Below are 22,723 nucleotides of genomic sequence, written 5' to 3'. Positions count from 1 at the left end.
ACTCAATTTTCTGCTTAATGAAGTAATATAAACTACTAATAGGTTGAGGTAAAAAATTAGATTTTATAATTATAAACAAATACTTCTGCAAAATGGCCCAAAAATAGCTGGTCTCGGGAAGTTTTAACATTGCCGCATTTAGGGTTAAATTACTATACAACAGTGAACATGTTAAACATAATTAAAGTAGTCTTAGGGAATTGATTAAAATACAATTTTTTCTATTACTGTGATATGAATAAGTGGAACTTTTAAATTTCAGCTTAATTTTTATACATCAAAAATATCTTTATTCCAATTTGTATACATTTGCACAGGAATGGTGTCAATATAAACTAATATTATTACATGATTAGATACATTATTACATGATACATGATTAATTACATGATTATTACTATTTTTTATACTAGGTAAGGAGTTGAAACAGGACTAAGCGCACATCTTAATTTAACTGTGCACATACAAAATAATCAGTGCTATAAAAAGGGTGACTTGTAAGATACTTGTTTAGTTTATTTTTTAAATATTTACATTATCTTCTTTTTTGTTAGTGTTTGATTATTTTAATTAAAAATATTGTCTAACATAGGTTGATTTTTTATAAAATTCTAAATCTGGTCTTTTTGTTATAAACAGGGAACGATTTTGAGTGTTATAATGATGATAATGATGATAATGATTTGTGTTGAGTTCTGTAGTAGATTCTGTGGTTGCCCTGAAATGTAATATAGTTTGATAAATATAGTCATGGTAACAAGAGCACCAAAAGCATCTGTCACTGAGTCATCCACTTAAGTTTGAGCATAATACGAATTGCTTTTTATTGTGCTTTGAAAGTTTTATATAATGTTTTAGTAGTAGCCCCATAGACAGCAACACCATAGCCTGTATGTGACTGTATTAGGGAGAAGTATTTTGTTTGTATTGTCTTAAAAATTACATATTTTAAAGCAAAAATTCTAGAAGATATTTTAGTTGGTCTGTATTCAAAAACGTAAAAAGTTGTATCCAGTCAAACTCGGATTTTAACTGTAACTTTTTTTAACTGTAAAATTGATGTACTTAAATATCTAAAATGTTTATCAAAATGATTACATCTTTACCCTTCTGTATAGCTTGCAGATTTTAGAAATTGTGCAAAAACGTCTATGTGCTCAAAAATATGGGGCTTGACTAATTGTATTTTATATTGTCCTTAAATAATGTGCAAAACATAAAAAGGTATGTAGTAAATTTAGAATGGCTTCACTATCAGAAAACATTTGTTTAAAATTTACGTTAAAATTTGCTATACTTATATAGATAAAAACATTCATAATTCATATTTAAAAAATTAAAAAAGATTCTCTGTAGGTAAAACTTATTTTAGTGCATGATACAATGTGGCTACATTATCATTGGCATGTCATAAAATTATCATTAATATTTTGAAAATCCAGATGATACATAACTTTTCCATATTGAAACTTTCACATTAGGATATTATACACTACCACCTCTGGTTAAAGAATTTCTTTGAAAATGCACTAGCAATGCTAAAACTAATTGGAGTACACAAAAATCTTCCTTTTATAGTGAGTGCTCATTTATTGTAGCAATATCATAAGAAAAATTATTTAAAACAGATAAGTGAGTAAGTACAAAATACTTTTAATATAGAACAGCACTGAGGTAGGCTGTTAGATCTAAATGTAAATAAAATAAAGACTGAGTAAAATTATTACTTAGTAGTCCCAATTGACATTTTGCAGCAATAATGAGTAAAGATGGAGTGGCAGTGGCTGGCTGGTGTGTATTGTTACTTGGAAATGATACTGTGTTACTGGATTCTCTCATCTGCTTGTCAGTCAAGCTGTGTCCCTCTGGGTGATCATTTTGGTTACTGTCTTGGCTATATTTTCCGTAATCCATCTTTTTCCTATGTCGTTGAGGCATAGGTCAATTTGTGTATGATAATGTCTCTAATTTAAAAAATAACATGAAATTAAATTTATATATAATTAATATTGAAAAAATCTAAATTAATAAGTTGTTCTTCCTTTGTATTCTCTTTCTCTATCCACAATACAGTATTCTAATCAGTATTAACTGATTAAGAAGTCGCATAAAAGAATTCTGACTGTGGATCAATGTATACTCCAAGGTTGTTGGTTTTACTTTTGACTTACTTACTGTTGACAGTTTTACTTATTTAGAAAATTACTAATCCATCTACATCTGTTGCAATAAACAAACATGATCGGTTGTTACTGTAAACAAATTTAAGTACAATTTTTATTTCATTCATCTGTCCAGACAGCTTTTAAATTGAGGAAACAATTTGTAACGACAGACATGTAATAGTGGGAACAGCTGGTGGTCATCAGCGATATGACAACACTGCTTAAAAATGTCATTGGACTATTTCCGTAAGAGTTACACTAGTGAACTGGATAAGAAGTACCAACATCCTCATGGGAATTGTTTCATATCTCATTGTTGGATAATTGTAAACTGTTTCATGTTTCTTCTCTAAGACTATACTCTCATCTCAGAATGCTCAGATGTGGTTCAGTGTTAGATATTTTCTCTTGTATATCATCCTAAATTAAATTCTCTTTACATACTAATATCTTGAACATTTCATTCTAGAGTGCAGTGGAGTCCTGCTAATCCAAACAGGTCCAAGAGGAAATTCTTATATTTATTTATAATGGTAATGCACAGTTACAGTAACTAATTACCTATAAAATGAAAATGGGTATTGAAAAAAACTTTCATTAAATATGCATACAGTATTTTATTAAGACAAACTGCGTACGGTCTTACATTAAATACGTATGAGTTAAATTAAGAAATTAAATCAAACAAAAAGTGAATTCAGTACTGACATTATTGTCAAGTACAATATTAATTGTCAAAAGGCATGAATTCAGTAATTGCCTTTTGTCGCGGTGAAGAGAGTCTCTTGGATGAAGCGTAGTATCACCATCGTGTCATAAACATATCGACAAGTGTAGCAGTAGCTTGTTGATCTAGGTCGAGCCCTACTGCACCGTCGGCGTGTGGGATCAACTATCCTTTATCACATAAGTTTTTGTCGTCACTTCCTCCTCAGTATTCATTGATTTTTTAGTGACAGCTCAAATGGTGTCTAGCTTATCTTGTAACAGTGATATGCTTTTGCTTACTTGCCATAACAGTGGAACAGACGTTTGCGCTGAGAAAACAGACGATACACTGCCGATCACTGTAGAATATGGTGCAATGTACAGCTGTGTAGCTATAAGTCAGTGTGTGTACTTTTGGTGTGCTAGAGGAAGGAGAGTATAGTCTGGTCCTTATCGCGTGGACATGTCCAATGTGCACTACAAAAATAAACTGAGGTGTACTGTAAGATTCCAACTGTGCTTAGTACTTGCAGTTCAACACATTTGTTACATGAAATACAGTACAACAATCAGAAAACGTGTTTTGACTAGATAATTTTATAACAAAATAAACCCATTCTCATGCTTAAAACCATGTTTGTCTGTCATTCTAGCTAATCCAAACAATCACGTAATCCTAACTGGGTTTGGCCCCAATTAGTCGGATTAGCGGGACCCCATGTATTTGCATAGATTATCCTATAGTAATTAGCTGAACTGGAATTTAATCTAAATTATCATTTGATTTCTTTTAACTGTGATTTGATTTTGATAATATAAGTTTATTGACATATAAGCGTTTAGTAAGGATTAAGTAATATAAAATGCTGCCATTTGGTATTTAAAACCTTTGACTCTTTATTTCTGGAAACACAATTTAAACTACAAATTATGTTTTATTTCTCTTTATAACCTAGGGATGAGCACTTGGGAAAACGTTTCTCACTTAAATTCGATGGTAACGAGATGTTGACCAGTAATCACAAGTAGCTGTCATCATGAATGTCGTGAGTGTTGAGGATCATCAGCCACGTGGATATTTGACCTTTAGTCTGCGCAGTACCTTTGTTTTATATAGTCTACTACATGGCAGTGGACGAAGTGCTCACCAGTCGATTATCAACATTATATTTTGTGTTTGGTACTATGAGTGACAATGTATTGTTTAATAGCTTATATCAGAAATATAAGAAATTTTTTAGTCGTAGGTGAAAATCTGACTTACGAGTCTGAAGTTGATGTCATAAACATTGTCATCATTCTTACTATATGGATGTGACATAATTAGTTGGAATATTCATAAGCCCAACCAGAGAATATGCCGATCCATTTTATTGACTGGGGAAGGTAGGAACGTTATAATCAATTTGAAAATATGTTGCCTTTTTAACTGGCTGATCTAACAAAGGCTTTTGACTGTGTCTCTCATGAGCTCCTATTAAACAACCTGGGCAGATGTGGAATCAGTGGCAGGGTACATCTTATGCTAAAATCCTACCTCCAGAATAGACTGCAGGTTCTCACAGTGGGAGGAGTAACATCTTCACATCTACCTATGAAGCATGGTGTTCCATAAGGCTCAATATTAGGACCATTACTTTTTCTCATCCTAATAAATGATCTAGGTCTGAGAGGGGATGTCCTGCTATTTGCAGATGACTACTTTTTTTTGCAGGAGTAAAACACCAGAAGGATCCATCAGTCTTGTGAATGTTGAGGCAGTGGAATGGTTCTCTACAAACAAGCTTGGCCTTAATAAAAAAAAACCCAATGTATGATATGCAGCCTGAAACGGAATGTAGATACCGAAGTTAATGTAAAGATAAAAGGCTTTACTCTTGATACAAGGCTGATGTGGAGTGGCCACATCAACAATGTTTGCAACAAGCTGGAGAGAATAACCTTCCTCTTCAGAAGACTTAGAAACATGCTATCTGAGGCACATTTGGTCACGATCTACCATGCCTTGTTTCATAGTCACATTAGATATGGACTGTTGCTCTGGGGTCACGCGGCGGGCTGTGCTTCTCCTTCAGAAGAAAGTTCTCCGTATAATTTCATCTGCTGGTTATCGGGATAACTGTGCTCCAATGTGTCAGAGACTTGGGATCCAGACTGTTTTCAGCCAATATATTCTTCAGAGCCTGGTTTATATAAGAGAGAACTTAGACTCTTTCCAATCTAGAGCGGACATACACTCTTACAATCTTCGTGGTTTAAATAATAGGGACTTACTCTACTGCCGGCTTAGTAAGACAAGAGACTATTTTCCAGTGCTGGCACTCAGGATGTTTAACAAACTCCCTGAATCCGTTCAATGTTTGGAGAAAAATGCATTTGAAGTTAAAATTAAATTATGGTAACTCTCCAAAGCATTTTACTCTCTTGATGAGTTTTTTTGCTGTTTAAGTGGAGCAATGGATTCAAATCTCCTGCCTGCGGTGTAGTACCACCATCTTGCCTAGAGTTTTATTTTAAATAGTATTTATTAATTTTAAGTCCAATGACGCAATTTATCCAGCTAGTCTGGTCAAAGATGCAGTATTCAAGTAAGTAATGATTTAGGTTTTAGAGGAAATAACACAGTTAATGAGTTGGAAACTAAAAATAACTTGACTATTGTAGGGATTCTAAAGCAAAATAAACGAGAACTGCCTCCAGAAATAGTGAACATAAGACAAAGCCTTGTGCACAGCAGTTTTTATGTATTTCAAGAGAACTGTGTGGTCGTCTCTAATATATCAAAGAGATATCAGAATGTCGTTTTGGTATCGTCTGTCCTCGATTCTAACCTCAAGTAACAAACAAAATAAATTATGCTTATATAAAAAGTAAAACACTTGTAGCGGGTGAGCACCCTTCAAACATCTGTGTCAGCCATATGACCTCGAACAACACCTAGTTAATTAATTGGATAAAAATTAATATGATTGGGCAATCTTATTCTTATGTACATGCTACATAATGTATCTTGCTCTTGCTTTATTGTTATAAACTATCAATACAATCAATAAGGGGCACTTTATTCAGTATATGCAATAAACCATTCAACCATGGTTTAGTTACATTTCAACCATGTTAAAATGTAATTTTTATTTGAACTTTCGACACAGGATCTCAAAGGGAAAATAAAATAACAACATTTGGATAACAATCTATGTTTATTTTTCATTAGCACATAATAACTTTTTGGGTAAACAATATAACAAAGCTAAAAGTAATATTTGATTCAAAATAAAAAATTATGCTCTTCTCTAATAATAAACCCTACACCGTAATTATAAAAACACAACAATAATTTGATACATTTCAACATTTAACGGGTCAAATCACCTACCTCTACTCTAGTAAATGTACATCTTACTCTAATCAAGTTATGTTAAAAACTTAACTCAATTATTGTACACCATTAGAAATACATAATATTTTACCAAAGAATTTTGAAACTTCCATGTGATATTTTTGGTGTGGCTAATGGAATTCAGCAGGGATTGTAAAGAGTTGGTAGACACAATGGGTTTCTATTACATTCTTTGAAAAATATGATTAAATAACTTTATATCGGCTTTAATAAAATAAACTTTCTCCAAAACAAATCAAAAGGCACATTGTTAGGAATAAAATTTATTCTGAATTATTATTTCAAAGTATGGAAAAAATGTTATGTTACTTTATAAACAGGAAAAGAAATTTCTGGAAAATTACAGTATACTCTAGATAAAAACTAATTAAGATTTACCATAAAAAGGTACAATTAGTTTTTTTAATAAGTTAACAAATAATACTGATACAAAGATTAAAACAAACCATTGTCATTTTATAAAAATGTAATTTTAAAATCACAAATATTAAAAAATGACCAATGATCTTTTTATACAAAATTAATACTACCAAAATAATCCGGACATCAAAATGGCAGTTATTTAAGTAACCAATAAGGACGGAATAAATTGGCATACTCGGCATACTCGTACACATATGGGTTAACAAATATATCCATTAATGTTACTATGGTTAATGTACAAGTTAGTATGTTAAAAAAATATAAATTACATATTAATACAGGAGTTGTAGACCTGCATGGAATATATACAATATACATTATATACTAAGGAATGTATGATATAATGAGCAAGTTAGTGTGACTAATATACCGTCCGCAAACGGCATGAGAAATCGTAGAAGAAGCACAGAAAGCATCTATATAAAAACCAGCATTTCTTAAAAAAAGATATTAAAATTTAATGATAAATAAAAATTATTTTAAAACAAGGGTGTTATTAATTCCCTCTTTACTATGAAACAACACTCAGAGAAAGCGAATGAGTTTCAACAAAATGCACTGCATGATTTTTATTTGATGCTTCCTGTTGCAAACAGATTGCTTATAATACAAACATAACAGCTAAAACTACAGCTACAATTATGACACAAAATTACTCCACCATATTTGAAATTAAAACTACACAACATTTCTCGAATATACAGGTAATAATATCTTGGAAACCATGATTTCATTCAAGTATTCAACATTCTACTTTTACAATAATATACAATGAGACTTAAAAATATAAATGTGATTTTTATTCAATACAAAAATCCAAATATCTTGAGAAATGTTAACAATTCTATTTTATTACTCTCCTTACAAACCTACATTTACTTTAGTTGGCTTTCCAAAAAATTATACATTCATTTTTTTCTGAAAATATTTTTACAAAATACACTATTTCTACAACAAGCAATGCTTTACAGTTTACATACACTCAATTGCACGCTCCCAACAGGAAAATCGTCTTTGCAGATTGTACACTTTTGTAACTAGCAATATTAAAAATAAAGAAACTCCTCTTTCAACTAACCTAGCAAAATACAAAATCTCATTTACAAACTTGTCTTCCGATTTCCAAATTAAGGCAACTCAAGTTCTCTCACTGACTGTCCAGCCATAACTGTGTCCGAAGTAACATCACCATTGTCTACTTAAAGCCTCGTTCAAAGAATTATTGGCGCCGATCTATCATTGGTTTTGGTCTTGCGGAGTTTCACAGTTGCGAAAACATTGCCCCTGGAACAGATTTTAAAAGCCGAGTTAGACAAAACATAGCATATGTATGGATGGGAACCGATGAACAAATCCAACCGTACCGGTCGGTACTTAACTACCAGTTCTCTGATAAGTCTGTATAGCTTTTAAATTTCCTCTTGAAATGTAGTGAAGTGAACTTCATGAATTTTATTTACTGTAGTCTGTGTTGTGTAGTTAAGTAAACAAAATGTATTATCTGCTTATTGTATGAGGATGTTAACACAATTATCGTCATTACGCATGATGTTTAGTCTGCTAAACTGTATTTTGTGTTTTGCCTGATGGGACTGTATTTGCAGGATTTGTTCATAAGTCAAGTGATTTGCTCATAAGTATATCATAAGATGTGCTCATACATAGATCTTATGATCTTCTTGTAAATAGATTACATGAGGACACAAATTGTTCTAAAGAATACAAATGTTAATATCAATAATGAAACCACTACTCCTTTGCATTTCAGTGGTGGGATATTTTTTATATGTTGGAGCATACAATAGATTTTGACCTGACTTTAGTTCAGTAGTAAAAAGATAATATGCCTCTATCTTATTATCTATACAAGAATAATAATAATTTTTATATTTATTAAATCTATTACCATTGTAGTGAAATAAAAACCCGTAGTCAAAAGTATATTTGAGTTCAATATTATTATGACTTTTCTTCAACATCTTTATTTTGGATTACATTTTATAAAAATCCACAATATTATCTCACTCAGGCTTACAAATTCAAATAAAATGTCCAAGTGAAACATGATTTGATTATTGAGTTGAAATAACAAGCAAAATTTATTGGCAATTATTAATAGCAGGATTAAATTCATCATCATCTAAAGTGAAAGAGTTGAAGCCGTTGACTATTTGAATATCTTGCACATCAAAATCTAGAGTTACTTACGTTCATTTTGTGTATTCAGTTTTTACCAACTACAGTAGAGATTCAGAAAAATATTAAACTTTTACTTGCCATAAAAACAGGATAATTCAATAATCTGTTATCTAATAATAGATAAATATTATTCCATAGGAAGGATAATATAATTCCTTGCTTTGATACTTTCAATGCATCAAAAAAGAATATGAAACTCACCTATAATCAGTATTAACAATTAGTCAATGACCCTACCATTACTCGTGGTCCCATGGATCAAACCACTGCTGCCTCTGGAGATCGCTGACCTGCTGAGATCTCCCCTCTAGAGTCCGTTGAGGTCTCCGCATTTCCTCTGGTTTCCTGGTCTCTGGTTCTGCTCGTTTGGTGTTGCTCCGGATCAGCCTGGTTCTTGGAAGCAGTGGTGCCACCTTTGCAGCTTTCAGGTGATCATCGACCACTATACAAGACTCGCTGTCCTCGTTATCACTCTCTGAGGTCTCCAGAGATCCTCGTCTTGTTGAGTTCATCTCTTTCCGTTCTCCATTGACAATAGTCTCCTCAGAGACATCTTCGTTGTCCTGGCTGTCATCCAGGCTCTTGCTCAATGACAAACTCTTCTTAGCCGGAAGAGGAGTTCCATCTTTAGCCGAAATGTTGGAGACATCCACTAGAGATCGGTGCTTCCACAGAGCCATTCCCTCAAGGACATCTTCACTTTTTCTGAATTTCCAGAGAGACTTTGTACGTTTTACCTTTTTTTCATAAGGTATTTCAACTGCTTTCAAGGTCATCTCTTTTGTCTCTCGCTTGACATTGGGGCTATCTGAAGTCAGAGTCTCCTTGGATCTGCCCAAAGTTGTGATCACTCCGACGCTAGAAGATTGCCTCAGAGGACGGTGCGAAGTAGGTTTTTTATTTTTATCGGAATACCAATCATTGGTTGCTTCACTCAACCAACCCCGAACTGAAGCCAGCTCTTTCTTCCCATTTTGAATGCCGTTTTGCTGCGTGTTCCGTTGGTTTTTCATCATTGTGGTTCGTCTGTTGAATCAATACACCATCAGTAATCTAGTCAAACCTCAGTTTCCACCACCACGGTTAGTTAACTGAACGTTAGAGATGCACTAATCAAAACCATCACCAGTGTCATACACTTCCCACAACAAAAACATCATTTATAATAACCCCACATAAGCCAGTTAATCCAACATGCTCCAAACATTATACATTTACAGTAATAAATACTAATTTAATTAACACTAATGGTATTCTAAATACTGTATATTTCAAATACAATTATTATTGAGTACTGTTGTAATACTTTGAACTAAGCAGGACTTTACCTCTGAAATGATTAATGATATATAATTTCTCTCTAATTATTCATTTCTGAAAATAGTCTATCTCTCATTATAATACTAATAATTGCTATAAACGTGTTATATTGATTACAGTTACACGTTATACAAAATTTAGTTAACACTTTCTGTGATTTGTTTTGTAAATAAATTAAATTAAATTCATCGGGAAATATAATAACATAATTTGCAGGAAAACACTTGTTTGTTCAAAAACTAATATAATTGAAAAATGTACATGAAATATGATTGAATAATTTTCTTTTCAGTCTTTACATGAAGATTCTGAGGTATATTGCTAATTAAGTTAATGTGTTTATTTACAGCACATATCATTAAGTCGAAAAAGGTAATGTTTAAGAAACTGTAACAATATTTAAGATTTAAAATAAAAATTACAGTCTTAGAGGGGTGATTCTATTGGAGCTAAAGAGTACCTAAAAAGGGAACATAACCCCAGGGTTTATAACCTGAGCTCTGACAACTGTACCCCCTCCTAATTCATGAACTCACAGAGGAGCATACGAGTATTTATACAATGTGGTGTTGTTGATGTCTTTGTAATGGTGACATCAGTGCACCACTAGTTATGGATAAATTTGTGCATACAGTTGAAATATGAAGATTATTTTTAGATAGTGTACATCATATATAATTCCATTGTCCATGAATGATATAATTTGCTTAAACTAATGTTGATAGTTATTCAGCTGATAACTTTGGGATCATAATACACTCTGTTTACAGTACCTTTCACCCTATCACATTCCTAAAACAACAGATTCAACCTGTTATTTCTGTTGTTAGTTGAAGGTGAATCTCACATCGCCAACTGTCGTTAGTGCTGTAATCTGGTTCAGCATATTCCATTGCAAATTTCAAACAAATGTTTAGCTAATTAGAATATGTCTTATAAATTAGCTTACTATCAGTTACTACCACCTAAGTGATACTGTTTTCAAAACAATGACCAAACCTCTTCTATACCCAGCCAGCATGCCTTTCATTTCATAATAATTACCTTGCTGCTTCATCATCAGAATAGTCCACCTCTGGAGCTGGGGGAGGGTCATTACTGAAGCCACTGTCATTGGAGCTGTGAAGGGAAGCGTTGGCAGGAGGTGGGCGCTTTGCTGCGGAGGGTTGCCGAGGTGTAGGAAGAGTTTGCGGATGAGGGGGAAGGGGAGGCAAGGGTGGTGGGGCGCGGCGTGAGGCGGGTACCACAGGGGCGGGAACCCCTGGGGGTCCTGCGCTAAAAGAAGAGTCTGTCCCCGCCCGAATCTGAAAAAAGTATGAAAACTTTAAACCTACTACAGATAAAAAAATCTTTTAAAATATAATTTTATTTAACTACAGAGGTCATATTCTTATGAACTTAATAAAATAAATCAGTGCATAAAATGTAGAAATTTGACTTTTTGAAACTTTTTTGTACTTTAAACATTAGATGGTAAAAATATCACAGCAGTTTTAAAAATAAATAAAAAAATAATTAGTGAGCAAAATGGTTAGAATGAACATTTTTCTCTTAATATAGAGTAAAAATTATTGTTGTCTCGCAAGGACAATATTTAAAAAAAAGGTTTACACAAAATCCAGCAAAAACCAAACACACAAAAAGTGCAAGAATACTAAACAAAATAATGAATTCAGACAAAATATCCACACTAAGGACTTTAAATGTTTTCAAAGTACGTGTTCTATAACATACCCTCAAGGGTGGAATAATTATATACAGTACGATGAAGTCAATTTCAGAACCTAAAAAATAAAAGTGGAAAGATGAAAATGAGAAGCCTACCTGGGGCTGTCTATAAGCAAGAGTGTCTCCAAACCTAGTGACAGGGGCAGGGGCTTGGAGGGGGGTGCGAGGGAGATTATTACCAGCACTGCTGCTGCCCCCTGGTGAACCCAGACTGAATCCTCCTGGAGTAGTGGCGATGGAATCCTGACGGCGATGGGTCGGTGAAGACGTGGTCCTGAAAAATTAGAAAAGTTGACTTTCTAACAATAATTACTTTTCTTGTTTCTTTCACTCTTGTTCTTATTTCTAACATTCAAGTTATGGTGGAACACATTACAAAAATAATAAAGGCTATTTTAAATAATTTTTACAACCTTGGAAAAACTTGTAGTAATAAATAGACTAGTTGTATAGATTTAAAAGGTGTGAATGGATTATGTGTCACTGACCCTTTAGGTGAAATTATAAACTGACATAGCACTATTTTATCACTTTAAAATATTTTACTGATAACAACCAAGTTTTTTATCCACTTTGCTTTCATACACAATACTAAAGGTGAATTATAAGCATTTATTGAAAATCCTGTGATACTTATCAATGACCTCACTCACATCCTTAACATGATTGGTGGGGTTACATTGAAATTGGTGAGTTGTATGAATACAATGATTAAGTTATAATAAATAGAAGAGACTTTGGACTATATGGCTAATTACAGTAAAAAGAATTTTCAATATCAAGCTGAAATTGAAGCTCTGCTACATTTTCTTACAAAGCACTTTGCTTTGTAATGAAGTTTTCCAACAGTTGATAGTTCTTACTAATTCTGAGTAATTAATATGATATTAATACTCAGTGATGTCCTAAAGTAAACATTTTACATTTTTACCATGACTAGTCTTATATATTCCCATGAAATAAAAAAAAAATTAACTCCACTCATAATCTTAAAGAAATTACTTTTTGAGAACTTACGTTGCGGTGTCATCAATTAGAGTCTCGGTGTAAGCAAGCGGAAACCAACCACTGCATTGTGTACGCAAATTCTCACCAAACTGCCAGCCCTTGTTGCGTTCTCCTGAAATTCCATAATAGATTAGTTTCCAAATAAGGAATTGTAGTATAATTATTAACAATGTTATGATAGTAGACTGCCAAAGTAGTGAACACTTGGTAAAATGTACTTGTCTATAGTCTGTCCAATCAAAGGAAATGGCTAGAGGCAGATTGCATGGTCAGCACTGAGCTTTTGTCATAGTAGCTGCCTTCATTGTTTGTACAAAATATAAAAAGAGCAAGTAGTGATTAAAAACTGACCCATTAGAGCGATGATGTCCCCCTCCAAGAAGCTGAGCTGGTTTTCTCCACTGGAGAGATAAGCGTACATCGCCCGAGCAAGAGGATTTTCCCAACTAGATTCTCCCACTGCCATTGACTTTGGCCTGGGAGAGGGACTTTCCCTGTGTTCCGGAGCCAGAGAGTGGTTTGATGCTGTCAGGTTGAAATCAGATTTTGCCCTGAAGGAGAGAAACAAGAGTAATTTACTGGTATAGAAATATCCTTAATTTTACAGTAATTTCAAGGTTATTACATATAAAAGCTCATAATGGCTAAATGATATTTTGCATCTATATCAGTGGTATTCAACATGTGGAATGATTTTTCATAAAATTTTGTCTTTAATATTTTACTGATATTGATTATTATAGCAAACCAATAACTTATATGTCGTCATTTTCCAGAGGTTCAATGAAGAAACTGAAGAATAGAAACTCAAAAAGTTTGCCTGTGTCTTCTTCTGCTAAACATCAAAGTCAAAGTTAAAATACAGGACAGGAAAGACAGCTAAAACCAATTGTGTCTCAATATCTTGTTTTTTGTTTTAAGTATCATATACGTGTGTGTGTGTGTGTGTGTGATATTTGTAAAGTGCGTGTCAAAACTTTGAGTTTTGGTTAAATTGACTAGATTTAACAAAGATTTCTTTTGCTCTGTGTTTCACCGAACTGGTTTTAGTTACTATTATATATAATAATACTATATACTGTTATTTATATATATATATAAACAAAGTAAGTCGTAGATTTAAAAAAATTGAAGTTAACACAAGTTTTGTTGATTTGATGTGACATGATGAACATAAGAATTTTTTAAATTGTTAAATATCTTATATCGTTAACTGTGATAAATCTTTGGACGTACAGTGTAAAATTTCTTTAATTCACCAAATTATGGTTAAAAAATATTTCTAAATATAAAAAAGTTTTGTGAATATCCTAAGCCACTGCAGCTGTAATTCATAAACTACACTCAGGTCACATTACTCTTATGATTTGATTTAATCAACTTTTAATAGATATTAAAAAGTAATTATGAATTAAAATACCCTACATTCACATCCTTGAAGTGATTATACACTGTAATTCCTTCAAGTATGAAATTCTTAAAATATTTGTGTAAGCACTTTTCATTTTTAATAATTAGCCACTCAAAGAATAATGCTGGGAAAGAAATAATTTAATCAAATAAATGTTTATTATTTCAGAAATAAACATTTTAGTCATTTATATCAAATAACTGAGGAACCATTGATATATACGCTTCCAAAAACCTGCGCTTTGGACATCTTGAGATATTCAAGAATCAGAAGAAATATTTATTTTCAAGTTCAACTTCAGCACCCTCCTTACAAAATGGGAAGGAAATAATTAACAGCATGTATGCAAGTTATCCATATCAGTTTTGTTTAATTGTAGAAAAAATAAATAAAACAATGAATGTAATTTGTAATCACTAATTATTACCAATGACAATCTACTCGGTGGATAAATATTGCAATATTTTGTAGGATGTACCTGGTAAGTGAATGATGTGTCAGAGTAGGGCTGGAGATATCATTCATTGCTCGCACATCCAGACAGGAAGCATCCATGGACTTGGTTTTGCGCAGCTGAGAAGACAGCGAGATCCTATCATCCTCTATCCTTGGAGAGTTGGTGGTGTCCTCATCTGACCAGAAGCTCACTTGCTGAAAGGAATAGTCAACCATTACAGAGCGACTGATAATTTTGGAAATGTTACAAGAAATTTAGTGGTTGAACATCAATGTTTAAAAAATGAGTACAAGATATATTAGTGAGATGATTAAAGCATTGACTTTTCTTGGAATCTTACTAAGATCAATAGAACATTTCAAATTCCTTTTGAAGCATGGTACTATTGAAAGTCAGCTAAGTAGAGAGAAATATCCTTCTTCTAATTGGAGAATTTTTGTAATATTCTGGATTGATTCTTATGCAGCTTGACTAAATGGAAAGCATATGTATATTTTTGAAAAATAATTGGAAGTAAAAATATTTGAACCAAGATTTTCCCTTATTTTTACAATGACTTTTATAGCAAACCCGCTTATTATTTTATCCAGTTTTAGTTTATTTGTATCAGCACTTATCTGTAAGTACAGTAAAAATTAATATTTTTGACCTGTTTTTTGTGTGAATTTTTTTGTAAATTACCATGAACTCTGAAAATGCTACAGGAATACAAATTTTACTCATCATGATATATTTTGAACTTATTATAAAATCTATGATTTCAATATAGAAGTTTCCTTTAATACTAGTTTATATTAGGTAGTTTTCAGAATAGTCAGTTTTAAGTAAGTTAATTAATTTGTTAATTTATTAGCAGAACAACATTAATTGTTAACTATTTTTAACAATTAAATAATATTTTAGTAAAACGATAAAGAATGCTATGCTGTAGTATTTTATTTGAATTTGAATGAAACATAAAAAGAACATTGGTATTTTCTATAAAAGCCGGCTGTACTGTCTAAATAAAATCCACATGTTAGAGTGGTTTCCCAGTAAGTTAGATAAATAATGCGTGATGTTTCAATTTAAATATATAATTAATAAAAATCTAAAAGTTTTTTTGCTTTCTTATAAAATGTATTGTTTTGTAATATTGAAATGGTAAAGTTTAAAAAGGTTTAAAATTTGTTTCTGAATAAAAAATAATAAAAATACATTAACAAATTAAAAAAGTATCTGGATGCATTTTAATCATACCTTTAGAATTACGAATCAAGATATTTATTGACCATTAAGTAATACAAAATTACAATAGGCTTCGTCAGTTCCAACAATAAAATATCACAGCTTGCTAATTTAAAGATACATACAAATAACAATACTAATAATAATATAGTAATTTTTTTGTTAGTTCACATATTATATAACAATAACATATTATGTGCAATAAATAACACAAACACCAATACTAATATAATACAGTACTACATTACATAAAAATTTTAAAATACCCACATTTAACTGTCACTAATATTAATTCTAAAAATTCTCTTATGGAGTAAAATGCACGACTTGACAGCCAACTAGAAACCTGCCTCTTAAATGGATTAAAATCTAATAATCTCCATGATTCAGGGAGTTTGTTAAAAAATTTTATTTGTAAATATTTATGACTCTTTGCATATTTTTCTAGTCTAGGAATAGGCAGGACTAAGTTGTTTACATTTCTTGTTTGATAACTATGGATACCATTAAAACAGAGGAAGTCATTAATATTCTCTTTTACATAAATTAAATTTTGAAAAATGAAAATGCAAGGTACAGTCATTATTTATGAGTAGAAAAATAAGCCTTACAACTATCCCTAAACCCTAAACCAAAAAGGATTCTTATTGCCTTTTTTGCCATAAAAAAACTCTTTCCGCACCAGTACTACCTCCCCACAAAATATTTGAATACAATAAATGAGCATGAAAAAAACTAAAATATGACATTTTCATCAACTCTTGGCTTACACAGGTCTTTAACTTTCTCAATAAAAAACAAACACGTGCCAATTTAGAGATTAAGTTGTTTGTATGATCCTCCCATAAAAGCTTCTGATCAATAGTGACACTAAGAGTTTTATTGGCTTTGTCATTTTACTATCTATCTGCATTTGTCTTAAAGTAAACACTATATGTTCCGTTTTACTTTTGTTATTTATTTTAAGATAGTTAGAATCAAACCATACATTGGCTGTGTTAATTACTCTATTAGTTTGATTGAGCACTTTATTTAAACAATTTCCATTTACTAAGATAGAGGTGTCGTCTGCGTACAGTATGGTATCACAATCTAAATTAACAGGCAAGTCATTAGTATATAGTACAAATAGCAAAGGACCTAGGACAGAACCCTGTGGGACTCCAGCAAGAAACTCCTTAGCAGATGAAATCTGATTTCCAACCGATACCATGTGCAATCTGCCACACAGATACGTCTGAAAAAATTGTAATTGCTAGTTATTTATTCCGTAATATTCAAGCTTTTTCAAAAGGACACCATGAGAAATTCTATCGAAGGCCTTGCTGAGGTCTAAAAGGGTCATTCCCACAAGTTCATGATCCTCAAAGCTCCTTAAAATCTTTGTCACAGCAATATCTAGGGCCATAACTGTAGAGTATCCTGGACGAAAACCAAACTGGCTACATGAAAGAATTTGATATTTATCAAAATAATCTAATAATTGTTTTTTAAACGCAAGTTTCTACAATTTTTGAAAATACTGATACAATTGTTATGGTGCTAAAGTTATCAATACACATTCTATCACCCTTCTTAAACAGAGTTATACTTTTGGATGTTTTTAAGCAGTTTGGAAAGACAGAAAATGACAGACAAAGATTAACTATGTACACTAAAGGTTTAATTATGAATGGAGACATCTGTTTCACAATTTGTTTGAAAATCCAAAAATATCCTCTCATTTTGATATCTTCAGAGAATTTACAATGTCACATATTTCTCCCTCATCCACTCTTTTCCAACAGAACTTTACCGGAGGACGTTTAGCATTTGTTAAAAACACTTCATGACTTATCCTATTACTACTAGTAGACTGACTTAACTGCAATATTTCTTTACCAATATGTATATAGTGGTCATTGAACTGATCTGGTGTTATAGGGGGAAGAGAGACATCTGATTTGAAATTCCCTGATTCTTTTTTAATAATTTTCCAAGCAGCTAAACACTTATTACTAGCTTTATTTATAAACTCATCATTGTGCTTAATTTTTGCTTCTTTAATTTTTGCCTTATACAACCTCCTTTGTGTACTATAACAATTTCTCAATTTTACATCATATTTATATGCTGGTAATTTTAACATATCTCTAAGTATATTTACAAAGCTTCTTAGTTTCTTTAGTGAATCGTCAAACCATTTTGAACAGTCAGGTTTCTTTCTATCTTGTACCTTAATACATTTTTGTACTCTTGGACAATACTGATTATACACAGATGAGAGTGTATTTACAAAATATTCAAAAGCAGCATGTGTATCAGTCATTTTTAATAGGGGATCCCAGTCAAATTGAGACAAGTGATGTAAAAACAAATACATATTTTTATCATTTACTTTCCTATAAGAGATATTTTTTGTATGGGAAAAAACTGAGGAGGTTGAGAACTTGAAGTTAATTGCCTTGTGAACAGAAATAGCATAGTTCCACAAACTACACTCAAAATAGTAGAATGAGATATCACAGGAATCTATGACTCAGATGAGGTCCTAATAGTTAAATAACGAACTGAATATTTCATGGGTCTATAGCTAATATAGCTAATAAATTAAAATTTATTTAGTGTCGATTTTGGAACTATGTGTAATTGAATATTTAAGAGTTTTCCCAGTTTGAGTGATTTATTTTAACATGGTATACATGAGCTAGTCCAACAATACTACTTAATATTGCGTATGCGAGCTAGACCAGTATTACTACTAAATATTGTGTACATGAGCTAGTCCAGTATTACTATTTAACACTGTGTACATGATCTAGCCCAGTATTACTATTTAACACTGTACGTGAGCTAGCCCAGTATTACTATTTAACATTGTGTAATTTAGCTATTAACTGGTAAGTGCTAATGTTTTTGTAGTCCAGTACCGCCATATAACACCTTCAGCTCTAGATGTCCATGTTACTTTGCAGTGAGTGTAAATAGCATGAATTTTCATGTGTGAGAGAGAGAGAGAGAGAGTTAATCACACATGCCACATGGTGAATGGAAGAATTTTATTTTAATTTTAATTTGTCATTAGGTATTTGTAAAATTACAAAAATACATTTTAATTAATTCCAAACACACAAATTTCTTTAATTTAAAGTTTATGTTATAAAAATCTATTTTAAATTCTACTGCTTGATTTTATTATCCAGATACATTTGGATTTAACTACTGTCAAATTTAATATCAATTTCCTCAGCACCCTTATATCATTGCATGAAATAGTTAATTAGTAATGCATTGTCCTACAAACATTACAAACATACCCTTGTATTTTATAGAATTATTTATCTAAATATTTTAAAAAGTATGTTGTTGTAATAAAAACAACTGAAAATCATAAACCAGGTTTAACAGTAAACATAATTAAATTTGCCTTTCCTTTATATTGTTCTTTATTTATAATTATATACTATGAGAAATTAGAAATGTGAATTATGAAATGTAAATGATTTACTATGAAATTTTCAAACAATTATTTTAAACTTGACACTTTTATTAAAACACATATGAAACATTACAATTTTTATGGACTAAACTGACTTAAATAAAAAGAACAAGTTCATAAAGTACAGTTTTATACACTGTCATTTCTTGGTAGAACATTACTTTAGCATTAATATTCAATGTCATTTACCAAACTGTGCCGTCTGCAAAGTGATGTTGTTTCCGTCAATTTTCTCTGTTTGCAGAGGAAACTCCAACAAAAACACTAACAGCCCAGGAAAACGCTCCAAGATGGAAAATTCCCAACTCACATCAGCCCCGGGCAACGAGAGAATATTGTTTAGCTTGCAAATTCATTCCCTCAGGATGTTTTGTTTGTATTAAAGAGAACGCTTTACGATGTTTAATTTCCAAAAAGTATTCCTCGGAGCGTATATCACCATAAATGTAAAGCGTTTGATATAACTTAACTCTTACAGTTTATTTTACAAGTAAAGAAAATACAAGATTTGTATTTTATTATTTTTGTAACAATTACTATTATACTAGGACACACAAATCATGTAGACTCAAACTTATAAATGAGGACATAATAAGTTAATTAATTATAAATGCTAATAAATTAATGAAATTGTATTTTTGTAAAGAAAAATAGATGTCAACAATTTATAACACATTATATAACTTCCCTTATTCATCTAGTATGAGCTGAAATGCCAAATACTGTACATGTTATACTAAATATAAGTATGATATATATATACATATACATATACATATATATATATATATATATATATATATATATATATATATATATATATATATATATATATATATATAAGATACATTCACATTGTATTACTATCAAAATCTCAAATAATTTCTTGCTGATTTTAATTTGAGTCTGTGCTGTAAAAACACAAGTATTTTGTACATATCACTCATTATTTGTCAATATTTTCATCTCTTCTAACTGGTGGAGGAAGTGGAACATTACCTTAAATTTAATCAGCAAGGTAGTATATTATATAACTATATTGTATTGTGTATAATATAATTATTGGGTTTTAACTCCAAGTTAGTCATAAGTTTTAGAATAAAAAAATTTAAACTCACATATATTAAAAAGTTGATTAGTGTTTGTGAGACCCACACTCCATATCTTCTATTTTTAGATTCTCAACAAATAAAGTTCCACAAACTTATGTTGGGTTATTGCAAGTATAATATAAAAAACCTTTACATGTAGATGGTCCCAGGTTCAATTCGTATTATCAGATATTCTAAGGTTATTTTGCCTAATTTAATGAAGGCATTACGACAAATATGTTTGAATGGCTTCTCTGACTGCCAGCAGCTATGGTGAAAGAGCAAGCTGTTTATTTATATACAAATACTGGCTGTCTTCAAAAAGCTGTCAAGGTAATGAACAATTTATTGGTTGTACAGAATCTGTTTTCTAACAGTATCTACTTTAACACATCTCAAATGTCCATATACTCTAATATCTCAATTAGGTTCTCTGAAAATAGAAACACTTGTGGAACTGGATTTCCACCAGAGTTGCTGGTGCTGCATAGTCAGTCTGAAAAATTGATAATTTCACATTTTTGTTTCTGGTAATGTAAAAATAGTAATAAGAGATTAGATAAGGTTAGTTACTAAACTTGGTAGAACACACAACTCACCCTGAGGCGACTGGCAAACATGGTCTCAACAGCCTCTGGAAGATACTCCCTGGTCTTGGCAACCTCCCCCCAGTTGTCCAGATGAGCCTGGTATATGTTCATCCCAGTGGTGTGATAGGCTAGATAATGTTTGGCTAGAGAGCATTGGCGCTCTAACACAAAACCGTACCTCCTTCGCTCCTGTGTCATAGCCTACAGTAGACAATAAATCGGTTGTGTTAGTATAGTCTTAATTAGGCTATCAGTCAGTTAGATTGATGCTCCCAAGAGTCAGGGTAAAATGCTGTAATCATTCATCAAACATTATGTTTTCAAAAACCATGTTGAGCAAAAGAATATTCTTTTATAAAGTTTCAATATTTACATAAAAATAAATTGCTCCAAAACAATATCATACATGATTTTTATTGTTGTTTAATAACTGTATAGTTAATTATTCAAACAGGCTACATTTAGTGATTTGTTTCTTAGTAGAACTTTCGATAAAATATAAAATTTTGTACTTTGCGTTAGCTGAAACAATTTATTACTTCAGACTTGAAAAGAAAAATTTTGGTAACCAATTAGTAATAGAGAAATCAATCATAACAGTATTTTGTTTTAGAACACTAAAAATCTTAACAGAAACACCTTATTATAACAGTATATACTAAAATATATCTAAGAAAAGATAGAGGAGTAAAAGGCGCAAGCTGCAGTGAGGGCCATTGTGAAAGACTCAGTTTATAGGGGCATGTATCAGCTTGGGCTCTTATCTTGTGATAAGGGATTGCAGAGTGTGTGGATGGAAGAGGGTGGGGTGGATATCAGCCCAACCGCCCACCCCAACCCTCCACTGCTCAACTAACCTCCTACCAAGCACACTAACCGTTGCGTGCATACACGTGCGTAAGCGGTGTTTGTGACTCGAGAGGTGTCAAAATGAGCAAACACTTGGGGTACGTAATTACGAGCCCTTCTAAAGCTGTTGACTCTAACCGTATTATCCCTCTTGCTCTGAACAAAGTGATTGCGTTACGTAAATTTAAATCGCTTTGAATCCACCTATGGTGTTGTCTTCATAAAGTACATTTGGTTAACCCGGTTGTCTATTTTTTAAAATGTATGATACTAATTTTCCATTAATATAGTCAATATTGTTTCTCTGAGACTGAGGATTATTCCATAGTCAAGCATTAAATTTATAATCAGTCACTATTAATATTTCTATTCAGAATCACCTGTATAACTGATTTTGATTTGATGGTGAAATTGTTATAAAATAGAAACTTCACTTTATTATGCTTTAATTGCTGAATTGTTCACTAGCAATAATGAATTTGTTCTTTTATACATAACAAAGTTATACTCAAACTATGTTCATAATATTTTATAACTTTTCACTGGTAATAATGGAGTTTCTCCTTGTATGAACAAAAAAGTGATATACCAAAATGTTTATAATATAAATAATATAACTTTAACTTAACATAACAGATTTTTTCATCCTATGTAAATATGTATTCCACA

General features: G+C 31.7%; 1 protein-coding gene across 2 annotated transcripts in view; it reads right to left on the bottom strand.

The window, feature by feature from the left end:
- Nucleotides 1-6,054: 6,054 nt before the first annotated feature.
- LOC124354317 (brain-specific angiogenesis inhibitor 1-associated protein 2) overlaps nucleotides 6,055-22,723 on the bottom strand; it is a 457,812-nt gene continuing 441,143 nt past the window's right edge. Inside the window, exons 9-16 of one of the 2 annotated variants that reach the window (XM_046804674.1) lie at nucleotides 21,215-21,406; nucleotides 14,841-15,013; nucleotides 13,303-13,502; nucleotides 12,961-13,063; nucleotides 12,040-12,217; nucleotides 11,260-11,519; nucleotides 9,133-9,921; nucleotides 6,055-7,980 (exon numbers count right to left, since the gene is read on the bottom strand). In XM_046804674.1, coding sequence (XP_046660630.1) covers nucleotides 9,135-9,921; nucleotides 11,260-11,519; nucleotides 12,040-12,217; nucleotides 12,961-13,063; nucleotides 13,303-13,502; nucleotides 14,841-15,013; nucleotides 21,215-21,406 — 1,893 coding nt within the window. In that variant the 3' untranslated portion in view covers nucleotides 6,055-7,980; nucleotides 9,133-9,134. The remainder of the gene's footprint in view (nucleotides 7,981-9,132; nucleotides 9,922-11,259; nucleotides 11,520-12,039; nucleotides 12,218-12,960; nucleotides 13,064-13,302; nucleotides 13,503-14,840; nucleotides 15,014-21,214; nucleotides 21,407-22,723) is intronic. The other variant, XM_046804675.1, reaches the window with a different exon arrangement.

The sequence above is a fragment of the Homalodisca vitripennis genome, chromosome 2 (assembly GCF_021130785.1).
Source record: "Homalodisca vitripennis isolate AUS2020 chromosome 2, UT_GWSS_2.1, whole genome shotgun sequence".
NCBI classification, from domain to species: domain Eukaryota; kingdom Metazoa; phylum Arthropoda; class Insecta; order Hemiptera; family Cicadellidae; genus Homalodisca; species Homalodisca vitripennis.
Note: the sequence above shows the minus strand (reverse complement) of the source record. Positions and strands in the feature narration are given on the sequence as shown.